This window comes from Helianthus annuus, chromosome 7, assembly GCF_002127325.2.
Source record: "Helianthus annuus cultivar XRQ/B chromosome 7, HanXRQr2.0-SUNRISE, whole genome shotgun sequence".
Lineage (NCBI taxonomy): Eukaryota > Viridiplantae > Streptophyta > Magnoliopsida > Asterales > Asteraceae > Helianthus > Helianthus annuus.
In genome coordinates, this window is record NC_035439.2 from 88,358,373 (window position 1) to 88,376,616 (window position 18,244).

Genomic DNA, 18,244 nt, shown 5'->3' on the forward strand with positions numbered 1-18,244 from the left:
CATTTTGTTCTACAGAGGCCTTTTCATCAATGAAATCATTGTCGGGATGAGGAGTTGACATAGGCACATAGTTTTTGCTATGTGGTGGAAAGAAAAGTTTTCTTTCATTTCCCTGCCTATCCTTATACCCGATCCCATCTTTTACATACGTTGGTCGTTGGCAGTTTTTGATGTCAGTAAAGGCCTTCTGACTGAAATTCCATTTGTCTATGATAATTTGCAATTTATTCTTTTCGTTCAAAGCTTTTTCCAATCTATCTGTGAGATCGTTAATGATAAAATCTTTTCTAAAAACAAATTCTTTTAGAGTTTGCATTTCAGCTAAAGTTGAATTTAACTTTCTCTGATATGCGGCCTCGTTCTGTTTAAGTTCTTTGTTAAATTTTAAAGCTTTGGCTTTTTGCCTCTTAAATTCTAGATTAAGAGATTTGTAATGTGCCACGACATCAACGCATGCTGGTGTGCATAACTTCACTTTAAAGTTATGTGGAATACTATTTACCAAGTCTTTGTCAGCTTTTTCTTTGGAGGATTCAGTTTCATTGCTGCTGCTGAGACTTTTCCCTTTTCTTTCTTCTCATCAGATGACTCCTTAGAAACATGATCCTTGGGTTTTTCAGCTTCTTCAGAATTCTTTTCTTTCTCAGGCTCCGGGGAGATGAGAATGCTTTTCAGACCCTTGTCAGCAATGTTGCCCCCCTTTGGAATTCCAGCGGCCTGTTTCTCAAACTGTTTTGATGACGACCCGCTTGAGATCTTTGCCATGAGAGCTTTGTTGACTTGTTCCTTGGCTTTGGCAATTTCTTCACCCCAATCATAATTTTCAACGACTAGAGCTTTTGGTGTGTTGGGAGTAGCATTGTTCTTGTTTTCTTCGATAGCAATTGGTTTTGTGGCAGGAGCAGCTTCATTGTTTCCCTCCTTCAACAAAGGACACTCTCGCTTGAAGTGACCCAAATTTTTGCAATTGTAACATCTCAGCTTGGATTTATCAAAACCAGCTTTTCCAAGACCTAGACGCTTCCCCGTCTTATCCTGAAACTTCTTCAACCTCAAAGTGATCATAGGCATCTACCACTTCAAATCCATCTCCTCCATGTCATCTGGATCAACCTGATACATGTCTTCAGCAGTGAGAATCTCCTTCTTGAGTTCTCCCGACATTAGAGCTTCATAGCTACTCAAAAACATGTTAAAAAGTGCCACATGTTCAGTTGACACTTTCACAGCTTGAGTATCACCAACCACAGCAGCCTTATCACTAGATTGTGGAGCCTTTGACGCGCTTGCGGAAACGTTAAAGTAGGACATCTCGGAGGCTTGTTTACTGGTGCCTCCTGAAGCTAGAAATGCCACATTCTTCAGTCCAGTAGAAGTCTGAGCTGCCTTTGGGGAGTAACCAGCTGTATTCATTTCGTGTTTGTTGACGTCCATTTCAAAAGCTTTCAGAGTGTTGATTAAATCAGACAGAGTGACAGGATTTGGGTTGTTGAGGAAATCCCTTTTTATCATCATGCATTGAAGGCTCCGTTCCTTTGGAAGCGAGTCCAGAAGCTTCTTTATGGCGGCACGATTAGTGACAGGATTTCCTGCCTTCTTCATCTTCGTCATCATATTCAGAAAACGACTGATATGATCAGAGAGGCTTTCTCCACGAATTCCACCAAACATGTCGTATTGTTTCTGCACCATGTCTCTTTTGCTCTCAATTAGCTCTTCATTTCCCTCGTAGTGTTCGATCAAAGCGTGCCAGAGATCATTAGCAGTTCTGTATTCTTCAAACATGTTGCAGTCGTCAGTTGACAAAGCCATGGTTAAGGCGGCATGTGCACGACGGTCGCGTTGGATTAGAGCTTTGTCTTCATCGGTGAAGGTTGTGGGGTCGTTGTTATTGACTATCACATCTCCTTGAACCACCGTTGGAACGTGGGGTCCAGCGATGATAGAAAGCCATAGGTTGTAGTCAGTGAATTCGAAGAATGACTTGATTCGATTCTTCCAAGTACCGAAATCTTCGGCTCCTTTCAACTTTGGTGGTCTTGTGGTGGTTCCTGTCTCATGTTCAGCTTGAGCAATTGGACTTAGCTGATTCAACGACATCTTGACTTGTTTTAGACTTAAGAAAGCTGATCAGAGTCTAAATTCGCTGACAAACTGATGAAAGAACAATTTCGCCAGAAATGATGAAAACTTCGTCGGACAGTTGCCTGGAATTGAGTGGACCAGGACAAATTCGCTGATAATCCATGTTGATCAAATGTCTTCGCCGGTACGCGGACAAGTCCCGCACGAGCGAAGAGAGCAAATTCCGCTGATACAACAAATACACACGTTAGTTTGGCTTATTTCGCCGCACACCGTGATAAAAACGCTGTGGTTCTTTATCACAGTTCTCGAAGTCGCCTTCGATAATTTCGCTACAGGGACACTTGGCACTATTTCATCGGAAATCAGCAACTTCGCTCGAATTATAGTCGGCGAAATTGACGATTGTGCGATGTTCAAGTATGATTTCGCTGTATTCAAAAACAAGTTCGCTATATTCAAAAATTAATTCGCTATATTCAAAATAATTTCGCTATATTCAAACTTATCTTCGCCAACCAGAGGGTTTAACACGAACTAAAACCCTCTAATCACCCAAAAACGACTCAAAAACCATGTTTTTATACATCAAAATGTCCAAAATGACTCCCTAATCATATATTAACAACAACCTATCGATTAAACACACCAAATCAATCCATTTTAAGTCCAAAAATTTGAAAAACCTTGAAACTTTGAAAAACCTTCAAAACTTTGAAAAATCTTAACAAAAACACAACCACCAAGAGCATTAAGGCTCTGATACCAAATTGTAGATCCCAATATCAATCCGGATCACAGTGGTTGATTGTTTTAGACCAAAACACCTATTGATTAGGTGTTTGTACTATGAAAAAGTTAAGAAGAATCAAGAATGAAGATGAAGCTAATGGTATGATGAATACAACAAGTGTTGTATTGAATCCAAACAAGAAGATAAACAATAAAGCACCTTGGAAATCTGATTAAGCACAATGAGAATAGATTATAATGTAAACAACACTTGAATTCACCAAGAGAGCCAAAAGCTTGGCTAGGGCAACAATACATGGGTTTATATAGATCCTGACTTGCCAGCATAATTATAATTATGCTGGAATCTTAACTACACCAAGTCAGGTTTGCTACTTTCATCTAATTACAAAATATGCCCCTAGACTTTAAAACAAGCTACAAACTATAATAAAAACTAATCTAGTTCAAGTATCAACGATCTCATAAGTTCCAACAATAATCTTCTAGAAGACTCAATCGTGCACCACCAGACGGTTATAACCGTCTGAGACATGTGTCATCATCCCAGGCCACCCTGAAATCACGATGATGGCATGGAATTGGAGAGAAACCTCCACTTGCCCACTTTCCACGTGGCAACTCCCCAGTCGTTGATCTGAATGGCGATCCGTGTGCTTTCACGTCAGATCAAGAAGATTAACGGGAAAAGAAATAACCGCTTACAGAGTTAGTATCTTCCGTTAACATTTCAATAACATGTTTTCCCGCTCAAACTCTCGGCTATAAATATGAGAATAATTCAGGTATGAACCTCAAGTTACACTCACTTCATCAATACTTCTTCTTCTTCATAAACACATACTTATTCTCATGCCGGAGTGTGGTCACGAAGAGAACCTCTCTTCTCCCCGTGACGAGACTAACGGTGTTCTGTTTTGCACTATTCATCGGAGAAGAAGACCTGTCCCTTCGAATCAAACGAGAGAGAACCACCCTTTTATGCAGAACCTAACCCCCTGTTTAATTTGATTCCGGTCATTTATCCAGTGTTTCTTCATTGGCGCCCACCGATTTCTCTGTTTCATCCGTTTTTTTCTCGTTTCGATTCACCCTATTGTTTCCATTTTCCAAATGGAAGAAACTTCAACTCATCGTTAAAATGGCCCTCGGCCAAATTTCCCTAACAATACCCAGGTTGAGGGTATTGTTGAAGAAGCTTCAGATGACAATGAAGTACAGTTCACTAGCAATCATCACAATGACCCTGTCACCCCAGGGGTACAACCTAAGATCCCTGTAAGCTCAATTCTACCCCCAGAGGAGACCCCAATCTCCTGGTATGTCAGATCTCATGGGGCGTTGAACGCTGTGTATGCACAACTTTGTGCACAAACCGCTCCTCGAACCCAATCACGAAGGCCTGTGTCTCGAAATCAAGCACCATCAGTACCACACGTTTCTCAGCATGGTGGACCATCCCAAGTCCAGATCAAGGACACTGAAGTCTACTCTAGATCTCCATCGAGATACGAGTATACTCGGTCCGAGAATCGGAGGAGAGAATATCAAGACGAGTCACACTCTCATAGAAGGCCATCAGTTCACACCAGGTTGGGTTCTCAGCGGAACATCCACACCGGTGAATATGATCGAACCTATCGTGATGGAGAAATTACTAGTGTGTTTAATCGGTTACAGCCGAACTACAACAAGTGTAGACCACGAGCGGTTTATAATCCTGAGGCTGAGCACAATTATGATCTGATCTATTGCCCTGCAGAAGCGGCAGAGAATTCAAAATTCATTAGCGAAATTGCTCTAGCTCCACTAGAGAAAGCGAAGCTCCCGTCCAACGTAGGCAAGTTCAACGGAATGACGGACCCAGATGATCATCTGCGAGTCTTCATAAGCGCAGGACTGGTGGGAGGCTGGACCCTACCGATGTGGTGCCATCTCTTCGTTCAAACCCTTACAGGAGCCGCAAGGCTCTGGTTTGACAACCTGCCCGTGGGAAAAATCACGTCGTGGATAGACTTACGCGAGAAGTTTCTGGTTCACTTCAGTCAGCAAAGGCGATCCATCCGCGACACAGCGGACGTAATGAATATCTGGCGCCATGATGATGAAAGTCTGGAAGACTTCATTACTCGTTATAACAAGGAAGTACTCGAAATCGGGGATGTTCACGAACACCTGATCCACACCCAATTTAAATATGCAGTCAGGTGCGACGACATGATAAAAGTCCTGTCTGGGACAGAATGACTCCCGAAAAGCTGGGAGAAATTAATGGCGGCGGCTAAGGTCTACGCCCAAACGGAAAAGAGTCTCAGTACCAACAGGCCGCCACCACCGCATAACCGACCCTCAAATTTAGGCCCATGTGGCGGGAAGAAATTTAAGAAAGGTTGGCGTGATTCAAGCTCAGGGAACTATTCATCAGAGGATGCACATGCCACAATCAACAAGCTCGTTGCACAGAGAGAAGCTAAACAAGAGAACAGGGAGAGACAATGGACTCCCCTGACCAAAACTTCCGCAGAAGTTTTAAGCACGGAGGATTACCAGTTTAAGCCTCCACCACCCATGAAGAACAAACGCGGAAAAGACCCGAGTCAGTATTGTGAATACCACAAAGACAACGGGCATACTACTAATAACTACATCTCTTTGCGCACATAAATTGAGAAGGCGCTTAAGAGTGGTGAGCTCACTCACCTACTACAAAACGTGCGCAAGGAGATAAAACAAATCACTCGAGGCGAAGAAGGCCCGAGCAAAAAAGCGAAAAATTAAGCAGCAACTCTATGATCTCCTTGCAGAACGAAGCAGACTCTACAGTTTATCAAATCTAAGCAAGAAATAGAGTGTAAGTTAAGTCCCATGTAATTATTTTTAATAGACTTTGTAACGGCCTCTGCGCCTTATCCTGGAATAAACAACAAAGTTTCTATTATTCTTGTGTTTTTTCTTACAAAGTGCATGCAATTTATTTTGGTAAGCGCAAAAACATCATGGTAAATACAGTACAAGTCTCATGAACGGTCAGTGATTACACACATCGCGCTAGACCATACGTTCACACATGAGCTTTATACCACCTTCATTCGCTTTACCTAATCAAAGTAATTGTACCCATACAAAATATTGTAAACTAAAAAACACATATCATACTATTCCTGGCGCACCAACACGCCTTCAAAAATCATCAAATTACACGGCAGTGTATTGTTAATAGTTACTTGCGCGGCAGCGCATTAACAAGAAAAAGAGGATACACATCCCAAAAAAGCTAGAAAGTGATTGTTCATACAATTATAAAAGAAAGTCTACGCTAAATCTTCGCCTTCATCTAGGAAGATTTCCTTTAGTTGCGCCACGTGATCTTTGGATTGCAATGCAAAATTTATAAGATCCATGACAGGAAGCTGCAAATTGTTGACTTCTGTTTTTAAAGCTGCAAGGGCAGCGCCAGTATTAACGCCATGAGTAGCAGATCTGCTAGTATCCCAATCAACCTTCAGAGCATTATTCACATGATGCGAACATTCGGCATACCCTTGGGCATATCCATCAGTTCGCGCAGCAACCACCAAACGCGCGACACTTTTATCTAGCTCTTCAGAATTCAACACTGATTCAGCAACCTACAAAAACAAGGAAAACAAATAAGGACAAGGCATTTCCACAAGGAGAAAAAGCAAAGACAACTTACACAGGCAATCCCACGATCTTTCAACCATAACATATCGCTCTTCAAAGGTTCAAGCTCACTCTCTGCTGTTACCCGCGCCGTTTCGGAATTTTCTAGTTTTTCTTCAGTTTCAGCTAAGCGGCGGGAAGCTTCAGTTTTCTCAGTATACGCAAACTCCAAATCTTTTTTAAGTTGTTCCTGGTCAGAAAGCAAAACGGTAAGTTCTTCTATCTATTTATCTCTAAGAGCAAGAGTGGCGTAGGCATGTACCTCTCGTTGTTCACTTCGCTCCCTGTGGGAACGCGCCTCATCTCGCGCAGCTTCAGCGTCAGCTTTTTCCTTTTTCAACTTTTCAATCTCCGCATCCTGTTTCTTCAATTTCTCAACCTCAGCCTTGAGATTATTGATAACATTGCGGAGACCCATCTTTTCGGCATTGTCCTTCTCACAAATCTTCTTCCAGTTCTTGTGCTCCTCGGAAAGAAGGGCAGCTTCGGCTTCCGCCTTCCTCTTCCAGCCCGCAACGGACCATTCTTCAGTTTTCCGATCAGCTTCAAACTTGGCCTGATCAGCTTCCAGCTTAGCCCTTAACTGGGAAACACGGTTCATCATCAACAACTTTCTTCTTGGATACCTTGAAGGCAGCCCACTCCTTGTGCATACTATGCCACTCACGCACTATGCGATGCGTAGTGGATGTATAAGAAGCAACCTCCTCAAGGTAGGCATGGTAAGTTTGCTCATGAAGACGACTTTCTTGGAACTTAATCTCCCCGGGCAGAAATACCCCCTGCAACCAGTCCCGACACACGCACCAATATGAGAAAGTATCACCTTTCTTCAGATTCCAAACAGGGGCATGAATTTTGGAGGCATCCTTCTCCGAATAAGTTCTATAAAAATAATCCCCAGAGTTTCATCTGGGCGGATTGGAGAATTCTTGCCAGCATCAGAGAATGAGCCTTGGTCTTCAACAGTAACCTTCTCGATGTTCTCAGGCATAAAGCCAGAAGCTTTGGAAGGAGAAGTAGTGACAGGGATATCTTCAACAGTCTTCCCTTTCTCCAAATCATGAGGAGCAGGCTCAGGAGTTTTTGGGTTACCAGCACCATCCACAATCTCTGGGCTAGTAACCTTTTCTGCAGCAGCATCAACAGGCCTATCATCTTTAAGATTTTCAGCCCTAGCAGCCTCCCCCTCCTCAGGAGTCTCAGTGTTCTTCAACTGCTCAGCAACAAAGGCGCGTGGAGGAGAGGGTGGAAGTTTTTCATTAGCCACAGCCGATGGTTCTGTAGAAAATGGTTTTTCTAAAGATAAACATGAAAATAACAATTATTCAAGGAAGTAAAAAAGAAGGAAGCAAAAGATGACACTTACCAGGAACAGATTCTGAAATAAAGGCGTCCAAGTTGCCTCTTCGGGTAATCTTCTTCCTCTGAATCTTCTTCGCCGGTTGACCTTCAGCCTTAGCATTAGTCTGCTTCCTTTTTCCTGCTTTCTTCCTCATTAAGCACTCCGGACTTGATTCCAAATCAATGGGATCATGAGGGTTTGATGGAGGAATATCAGCAGTATCTTTTGGCTCCGGCTTCGGTCTTCTTATAATTGCAGGCGCAAGACCCTCCAAAGAATCAGATACCACCACATAGTCACACCAGGAGTCAGAGGAGCGGCGCATGCCTTTCTTCTCTACTCCCACATTTTTTGCCTTAGAAGTTTGAGCCTTGTCAGCTTCATTCTTCTTTGGCGCGGCGCTAGTTGTGGGCGCACGTTTCCTCTTCTCAGGGCCTATGCCTAAGTTAGACAATTCACCTACTAACAAAGCGCAGAATAAAACTTATTCAAACGCGCAAAAGTAGTAGACAAAAAATAATATGATGAAAGCTTACCAGCACCAGCAGCAGGTTGTGCAGACAGATCAGCATCCCACGGAAGAACAAAGTTCTTCACAATACGGAGATACCAGAGCTCTTCCTCAGGCATTTTAGCAATAGTAGCCATCTTTCCACCTTCCCTCTCAAATGCAACAACATACAAGGAAACAACTGCAAAGGAAGAGGAGCAAGGTCAAAAAAAAAAAAAAAAAAAAAGAGGAGAAAGGAACAAACAGGGCAAACCCCAAAATCTTACCTTTGCCATCCTCCATATACACCAGTTGTCTTCCCGGTCCATCCTCCAATTCAGACTCATGCTAGCACCAACAAGGGCTTTCTCTGGCAAAGCAATCGATGGAACGTCTTTCAGATATTGGTACCAATTTTCGTCAACAGGGGTTTGAATGGTCTCAGTGGGAACATCCTCTTTTCCCCAAAAAGACATCCTCATCGGAATGACTCCCACCTTGATAAAAAAAGAATTTTTGCTTCCAGTCATGGAATGATTTTGGGGGATTCAGCAAAATTTTTTTCGCCGATGCTCTTTGTACAAAAGAATAGAACCCCTGAGAACAGTGCATCTGGTGGAAAACACGGAATCGGGGAACCGTCGGTTCGATATCCATCGTCCGGCATACAAATTCAAAATGGCGAACCCTAACCATACCGATAGGGTGCAACTGAGAGATATGGAACTTGTAATACTCAAGAATTTCAAGGAAAAATTTAGTTGCAGGCAGACGGAAGTTGCCTGCACAAAAGAAATCCCAAAATAGGGTCACATACCCAGCCGGAGCATCCGCCGCCGTCTGACCCTCCTCAGGGTATTGGGCACCCCAGTTTTCCGGAAACCGGAGATTCCGAATCAAACCATCAAAAGTTGCCCTAGACCACTTTAATGGTGGAAGTTCGGCAGACATTTCTTCAGTAGAATCTTCGTGATGATCTCCGGTTGACATAAGAGGAAGAAATTGCAAAATTTTTCCAGAAACGAATAAAGAAGATGAAGAACCAAAGAGGGATTTTCAACAAAGTAATGATTACTGGAAATAGGAAATCCAAAACTCTTATATACCCACCGCCATAAATAGCTTAGGTAACTGCAATAACACCTTTTCCGGGATAACACAGTTACCCAAGCGACAGGGGTGAGTAAGGAACAACACAAACGCGAGTTCACGCGCGCGTGTAAAACACGATCAGTACTGTGCATCTGATAGCGACAACCTGTCACACAGTCATTACTGTACCTTTCACACCCAAAGTCAAAGATTTTCAAGCATCAACATAATAAGCAAAGTGTATCTTCTCATAGAAGATTCCCCACTTTCGCGCCCAAAACGCCCACAAGCATTTCTTTCCTATAGTCCAGTACTCCACTTATTTGCATAAGAGCAACACTAGACTGGGGGGGACTTGAAGGGGTAAGGTCCCAAAAACCTCATATCAAGAACTTGGGACCATACCACAACCTCGTCTTTTAACCCTCTTTAGACCTTGAGCGGCCGCGCACTGGTCCTACCAAGAGTTTAGAAGAAAGACAGCAGACAACACATGCGCGCTAAAAGGAAATTCATAAGTCCTTGCGCCAATTCTCCATAACAAAGGGACAAAAATCCCAGCAAATGCTCCCGCTTAAAATAATACCCAAACTTGGATATTATTTACTAAACTGATACCATACGATAAGGAGTCACACCGGATTATGGCAATAATCTTCTACAAGACTCAATCGTGCACCACCAGATGGTTATAACCGTCTGAGACACGTGTCATCATCCCAGGCCACCCTGAGGTGGCGGGTTCGAGTCTTGCTCGTTCCCAATGGCCCTACGGTAGCGGATTTACCCCCAGACTCAGGCTTGCTGGGTGGCGATCTGCGAGGTGGGATCACCTCGGCGGTTGGGAGGACCGTGGAATATCCCCCCCCCCCACCCTGAAATCACGATGATGGCATGGAATTGGAGAGAAACCTCCACTTGCCCACTTTCCACGTGGCAACTCCCCAGTCGTTGATCTGAATGGCGATCCGTGTGCTTTCACGTCAGATCAAGAAGATTAACGGGAAAAGAAATAACCGCTTACGGAGTTAGTATCTTCCGTTAACATTTCAATAAGAGGTTTTCCCGCTCAAACTCTCGGCTATAAATATGAGAATAATTCAGGTATGAACCTCAAGTTACACTCACTTCATCAATACTTCTTCTTCTTCATAAACACATACTTATTCTCACGCCGGAGTGTGGTCACGGAGAGAACCTCTCTTCTCCCCGTGACGAGACTAACGGTGTTCTGTTTTGCAGTGTTCATCGGAGAAGAAGACCCGTCCCTTCGAATCAAACGAGAGAGAACCACCCTTTTATGAAGAATCTAACTCCCTGGATAATTTGATTTCGGTCATTTATCCAGTGTTTCTTCAAATATTAATAAAAAAATACTTTTCATAGGACAAGTTACAAATTTTTTACGAAGTCTCCATGAATATCGTTCAACTATCATATACTATCGTATAAAACTGAACTGAAATCGACAATATATTTGATTTTTTTAGTAACTTGCATTCTATTTTTATTTTCTTTCAACATTGTGATATAAATTTTATCGAAAATGATGGCGATCTCAATCGATCGATACCATTCGAACAACACTGGTTTCGATAACTATGTTTTATCGTTTTCAATCCATGTAAGACACGCGTTGATTTCTATATAAAGTGCATGTATCGTACTAGTATTGTAACAAACCGAAATTAATCAAATGTTTGCGGTAATATACCGCCGCAACGCGACGGGCATATTCCCTAGTTAAAATGAAACATAACAAATAGGTCATTTTATTACCAGCCAAAATGGGCATGGCTGGGTGAGCCGCAAGCACTTTTTCGTCCATCTTATATATAACCTTTTAAGAATAATAAATAATTATTGCATTAACTATAATTATAAGAAATAATATTATTAAGATAGTTGTGCAAATTGTTTACAACTAGGTTGTTCCCACCCACGCGTTGCGGCGGGGAACAAACCTTTTTTTGAAAAGCCAAAATAATCATAGTAATTAAAAGTCTAGTTATTTATAACGATTTATTTATGTTTCGGCTACAAATTTCGGGTACCATAACATAAATTAATATGATTTGAAACTATATATAAAAAGATGAAACATGTAAAAAAAATCATGACGTCACAACGAAAATTCGTTTAAAATTTAAAGCGGTAACTTTTTTAAAACTCGGGGGTTGTAGTGTAATGCGGGTTTAAAAGAGTAAAAATAACTTTATTTAAGTTCATGGACATTTGATAAATTTATTAAAACTCGTGAGATAAGAATGTAAATTGGTTTAAAAAACTTAACAAAATTTGAAGGGGTCAAAGTGTAAGAACCAAAACCTTTGTGGTCAAAACATAAAAAAAATAACGTGTCTTGTAGGATTGTTACAAATGCTACAAAAAATTGAGTAAATTTTATAAATGCAATAAAAAAGAAAACTTAAATATATGAGCATAGATAACATTATTGTAATTAAAAGCAAAATTCAAACCAAAGCAAACATGTTAGTTTAGTGGTAAAACAAAAAAGTACAAAAAAATTATAGCAAGTAGTTTTAAAACCAATAAACCATGAGAACACAAAATCAAGTTAACTTCACCACATGAGCAACAAATCTACTTACAGAATCATTATTATTGTTATACAAATTACAAACTAGGGAAGCCAGTTACTAAAACCATTCAGAAAAAAAGCATACATACATTCACCGGATAAATAAACATCTTACGATTCAAGCTCAGATCCGAACAGAACGACCAGTTCCCTATGTGTTTACCGATATGGTATACATATATATGTAAATATATCTTATAATATACGCAACAGCTCAGATTCTTTATTGACCAAGATTTCCCAATAGCCGCTCAACCGCAGCATGAACATTACCTCGGGTAGCAGTCAGTGCTTGAAGATTCTCACGGGCGTCGAAAAATCCCATTTCCTGAAGCTGTGCCAGTTGGGTCGCATACAGTTCTTCTGGTGGCACTGATTTTTTAAAACAAATGGAAAAAATGTTAGTTAATGGGTAAATGACCGAGAGTGAGACGGAACAATGGTGGATACTGGAGGTCGCAATTTTGTTGCATTTACTTTAAACTGGGTCGAGTCGGGTTATGTTTGACCAATTGACCTCAATTAGGGCTGCAAACGAACCGAACGAACACAAACAAGACCATGTTCGTGTTCGTTTGTTAAGGAAAATATGTGTTCACGAACACTTACCGAATGAGATTTTCTGTTCGTGTTCATTCATTAAGGAAATGGAAGTGTTCGTGTCCGTTTGTGTTTGTTTGTTAATTTTAGGTAACAAGCATTCATGAACAGAATATGCAATACACTTATACTTATTAAATACTTTATTTGTCGAAAATTTGAAGTATTTGAATAAAATATAAAAATTAAAACCACTAATGAATTATCGAACACGAACGAACATAAACGAACAAGTCACCGAACGTTCACGAACATAAATGAATGATCGCGACCTCTGTTCATGTTTGTTCTTTTTTGTTTGTTAATTTATTAAACAAAAATGAACACAAACGAACTTCTAGCCGAACGATTCATGAACTGTTCGCTGAACGTCCGGTTCGTCTGCGGCCCTAAAAGGGTCAACATGACATAAAACCTCCAAAATCATTTCATCGAAAAAGCTAGATAACTACTGAAATCCATAAAATATTTGTAATCATCTGACAATCTAATATATTGTTATTTTTTTCTAATCAATATAGACAAGAGTGTTTCAGGTCAACTCAACCATTCAGTCCGCATCAAAATTACCCAACCCATCCAACCTGCATATTTTGTCGTATCTTACCATTGGAATTGTTTGGTGTTCCAAAGCTGCCAGCTCCAAGGCCGCCAAACATGTTCATAAGCATATCCAAGTTTAAGTTACTCGGAGCACCTGCTATTGCCAAAAAAACATGAAAACCACACGTGCTAGAAAAAAAAACATGAAAACATCTGTTGGTGTTGCAACTTTTGCCTATATATTTAAGCAAACTAATTACAAGAAAAATATGAGCATAAGATACCTGTTGCGCCTCCTGTTTGACCTGCATCCCTGCATAACAGAAACGGCCATTTCATATCAGTTATTAACCAATAAACATTACTGATCGACCAATTGAGAACAAAAGTATTAGGTAATTTAATTTACCCGGTTGGTTGTTGCCGACCGAGTCCAGAGAAAAGAGATTGCTGTAGTGCCATCATTTGCTGTTATAGAAATAAACATGACACGGTTAAGAAAATAAATGAGCTAAAATAACAGAAGATGACATCTCTTAACATTCCATTTATCTACAAATGTTTTAGAGATGTTAATTTATTTACCTGCATGGTCTCCGGAGAAGTTAACTGACGAATGAAGTCGGGATTTTGCATCATATCTCTCAATTGGGGGTTTGATTCAAGCATGCTTCGCATCTGTGGATTGAGTCCAAGAATCTAAACAAAACAATATATTAGTCTTTCAGTAACTACACACCCTAACAAACAAACAAAAAATCCATATTAAAAAAGCAAAACAAATACCTGATTCATATATTGTGGGTTCGAAAGGAGACTTTGCATCATCTGAGTAATAGCCGGATTTTGCATAAGTTGACTCATTGAACCGAGATCAGGAGTAGTGCCAGTGCCAGTGCCAATGCCACCGAACAATCCCTCAAGACCCGGAACACCTAGCCCACCTAAACCACTGACTGGCGGTGACCCACCGGTCGCACCAGGGTTTGTTGCGGCGGCATTTGTTTGGTTAGCTCCACCTGCAAACCCATATTAAGTTTATCAATATAGCAGTGCAAACGAGACGAGTGCCGAGTGGCTCGCGAGCTGCTCGAGATCGGCTCGAGAAAAAGCTTGAAACGAGCCGAACCTTATCGAGCACGAGCCGAGCCTAAAATAAAGCTCGTTTATTTGTCGAGCCCGAGCTTGAGCCTGGCATATGAAGCTCATCAGGCTCGTCAAGCCTTATCGAGCCTTAGTGTAATATTAGTTTTTTTAAAAATATTTCATAACGTTTACCCATTATTTAAAGTTGCCTAGTAAATGAGCCGAGCTAAATTAAACTTGTTTACGAGCCGAGCCCGAACCTTAAAATAAGCTTGTTTAGTAAACAAGCCCGAGCCTGAGCTTCACTTATTGAGATCACGAGCCTAAACAAGTCTATTATTTTTATTAATTAAACACATTAATTAATAGATAATAAACGAGCCGAGCCCAAGCCAAGCTCGAGCTTGAGAAACTACCAACGAGCCGAGCTCGAGCTTTAAAAACAAAGCTCGAACCTAGCCGAGCACGAGCTCGATCTCAGGCTTGGCTCGTTTGCACAGAAAACAATGTTTATGAAGTTGAAAAAAGGTTTGACAACTTACCACCGCCAGCAGCCCAAGGATTAGGAAGCGGATTCGTATTTGGCGCAGGAGAACCAGTAGTCAGGTCAGCACCAGTGGTGGTAGGGTTAGGGTTAGCCCCCTGTTCACGTGGTGGACCACCCTGACCACCACCCAAAAGAGCGGCAAACGGGTTTGAGTTCGAATTATTTGTTGTACCATCACCACCGCTCAACGTAGTGGTTGCATTCAGCAATGGCTCCTGAACATTTTCATACATTCTCCTAAGCATGTTAAACCCTTCAGGAGACGCTTCAATATTACTCATCGCTCTATCGGTGTTACGCATCATTTCACGCATGAGTTCAGGGTTTCGTGCAGCCTCCATCGTTTGACGAAGAATTGCAGGATCATTTAACACATGACCAAGTTCGGGATTCCTATCGATTATTTCACGCATTTGAGGGTTACTCATCATCATGTTGCGCATAGTTTCTGGGTTGTTTAATAGATTCTGAACAAGAGGTAGATCCATTATTTCTCGCATCATGTTAGGGTTTTGAGTTAATTGTTGTTGCATTTGTTCCAATCCCGGAAGTCCGGCTCCAAACAAGCCACCATTGCCGCCCAACCCGCTTAAACCGAGTCCGGGAAATAGTGAACCGCCAAGACCGTTTCCGCCTGTGGTTCCAGCATCAACTGAACCGGCTTCCGCTGCAGCAGGTGTAGTGTTTGCTCTGGTAGGGGGGGCGTCTGCTGGGGTAGATGTAGCGGGCACGAAACCACGTACCAAGTGAACAGTGTGATCCGCCTCCATGCCTAAAAGTCGTATATCATTAGCACAATAAATCGTCTATAGTTTATTAGCAATATGAAAGATATTATGTTACTACCACATAGATGAAAGACAAACAGTAGCACCAGGCATAATAAAGCATCAAATAAGTCACCATTCTTATGCTAATATTACGATATATAAAACAATCAGCCCTAATGCTCCCCTACTGACAAAATTTAACTGTATATCTTTATAATAAAAACTTATAAGCATATTTGGTATGATTTGTTAGGATCAAAGCGGTATGCAGAAACAAATCAACACACACATAAGCGATTAATCACGCATTCAAAAATTTAATTAACACCACAAAAATTTAACGTGGTTCGATCCATGGGTTGCAACTATGGTTTTCTCATTAAACTCAGACAAAGATAACAATTATATATGAGAGGTACATATAAGAAAACAATTAGGGTTTGTTACTTAGGTCCCAAGAAAATAACACGGACCGAAACCAGGCACAAATCTTCTAAACCTTCACTAAACCCAACATGATTTTTCCCTTAAAAAACTAACACCAAAAGTGTCTATTCCTACTACTTTGTTCATAAACCAGTCCACTGAAACTCACTAACAATCAAATAAAAAAATATATTGAACCAAACGTAATCACATTCATATCATCAACAACCACATCTATCATAATTCATAAACCACTAAAACCACGAAACCGCATCAATTTACAACCACACAAAAAGCTGCAACAACGCTAAACCTACCGTTTCAATCGTAACAAGTGAAAACATAAACATTCAATAAACAGATAAAACAAGCTGTGTTTTCAATTTTCCATTCTCTTTTCTTACTATTACAATCAATAGCAATCAGCCATAACGCCCGCTGCCCGCAGCCGGCAAAACTTAACCGCTTATCGTTGTTTTTAAAACTCATAAGCCAATTTAGCATGATATTCTCTTAAACCTAACACCAAAAGTATCTATTACTCTATTAGTACTACTTTGCTCACAAACTGGTCCAATAAAACTTCACATTCATATCATCAACAACCACTTAAAACACGAAACCTCATCGATTTACAATCACACAAACAACAATTAACCTAGCATTCCAGTCATAAGTTCATAACCAGTAAAAACAATCAAACTCAAACATAAACATTCATTCAACAAATAAATAAACAGTTTAATGAGAAACTACCGTAGCTCTTAAGAGTCTGATCATCCTTAAGTATCCGTCCTTTATAAATCAACCGCTGTTGTGCCGACGGAATATCACACTTCTGTTCAACAACAGACTTGAACGACTCAACGGACGACTCGAGGCTCGCTTGAACGGTGAACTTCGTGCCGTTTGAGCACCGTATGTTGACGGTGACGGCGTCAGTGTCTTCAATCGTGTCCGATTCAACACCGTCGCCGGTTCCGTTTCCGCCGCCCATCGGATTGGGTTCAATTTAGGTAATTGAAGGAAGAGAAAGTTGCAGAAATGTGTGTGAATTGAATTGAGAATTGAGAAAGAGGTTTGTTTGGGGTTTTATTGAAATGGTGAAGATTACTTGGGGAAGGAGGAACTCGCTAAATTCCGAAATGTAGACCAGTTGAGAAAGAGGCTTGCCCTTTTATTTATACTCCCACTATTTATAATAACTTTTCTACAAAAATAGTATATCAATAAAAAAAAAAAAAAAAAAATGCATACTAAAAACTAAATGAGTGAATGAGCCGAGCTATTTGCGAGTTACTCAAGCTCAGCTCGAAAAAAGCTTGAAGCGAACCTAAATTAAATGTGCCAGAGCCTAAAAACAAGTTCGTTTAGGAAATAAGCCTAAGCTCGAGCTGGCTCCCGAGTCTAAACAAGCTCACTATTTATATAATTTTTAATTAATAAATATACATTTAAATAATAATAAATAATTTTATAATATTATGAAAAAAGAACTAAATTATATATAAAATAATGATAATAACTAATATAAATTAATTAATTTATACTAGGTTAGAACCCCGTGTATTACACGGGTTGAATGAATGTAATTTTATGTACTAAATAGTAAAACAACATATCTTAAAAATCTTGTTTATTACGCGGGTTGAAAAAATAAAATTTCATATATTAAATAAAAAAAATTATATTTATCTCAACTGTTTATCACCTCAGTAGCATACAAATTAGTATGCATACGAAAATATATATTGGGTTAATTTTAATTAGATACTAAAAAGAAGATAATATAAAGATTTGAAGTTGGAGATTGATGATACCAAAAGGTATATTTAAGTTTTGAGTTAATGTTTATCCGCCTAGTTTAATTGTTCTCTTATAAGCTTTGGATTTGTCCATTAGTATACATAAAAATATAAGTTTAGGGTGATTATATTTACTAAGTTATATTTATCGATTATATTGTATTTGATTAATATATTGTGCATACTAATACTAATTGTAATTATGATAAAAATTTACAAATATTTGATATGAACTTTGATTTGAAAATTTGGTATTGTTTAACGATATTCAAATTCTAATACGATTAAGCTATATAAATATATAAGATAAGATGTCTAATAGTAATTACTATAGTTAGTTATGACTTAGGTATAAACAAATATCTTTTCTTTTAGAATTCTAATGCAATATATATAACAAAATTTAAATGGAAACG

The 18,244-nt window shown here is 40.1% G+C and overlaps 1 protein-coding gene across 2 annotated transcripts; it reads right to left on the minus strand.

Annotated features, from left to right (window-relative positions):
• Positions 1–12,011: 12,011 nt before the first annotated feature.
• LOC110878602 (ubiquitin domain-containing protein DSK2a) lies at positions 12,012–17,181 on the minus strand. Of its 2 annotated transcripts, none has more exons than XM_022126934.2 (8): positions 16,780–17,181; positions 14,823–15,599; positions 13,981–14,213; positions 13,780–13,893; positions 13,604–13,662; positions 13,479–13,507; positions 13,259–13,351; positions 12,012–12,423 (listed from the first exon to the last, which is right to left on the minus strand). In XM_022126934.2, exons 1-8 carry the CDS (start codon positions 17,018–17,020, stop codon positions 12,275–12,277), a joined length of 1,695 nt encoding a protein of 564 aa, XP_021982626.1. In that variant the 5' UTR covers positions 17,021–17,181; the 3' UTR covers positions 12,012–12,274. The 2 variants fall into 2 exon arrangements, with proteins under 2 accessions (XP_021982626.1, XP_021982627.1); XM_022126935.2 differs by having other exon boundaries at positions 13,259–13,348; positions 16,780–17,178.
• Positions 17,182–18,244: the final 1,063 nt, after the last annotated feature.

Bases quoted from the DNA above. Each gene is read 5' to 3' on its own strand.
- LOC110878602 (XM_022126934.2), bottom strand. From the start codon at position 17,020: ATGGGCGGCGGAAACGGAACCGGCGACGGTGTTGAATCGGACACGATT. The intron at 13,894-13,980 runs GTATTTGTTTTG...TGTTTTGTTTAG, and splicing joins ACCCACAATATATGAATCAG to ATTCTTGGACTCAATCCACA. The intron at 13,663-13,779 runs GTAAATAAATTA...TTTCTATAACAG, and splicing joins CTTCTCCGGAGACCATGCAG to CAAATGATGGCACTACAGCA.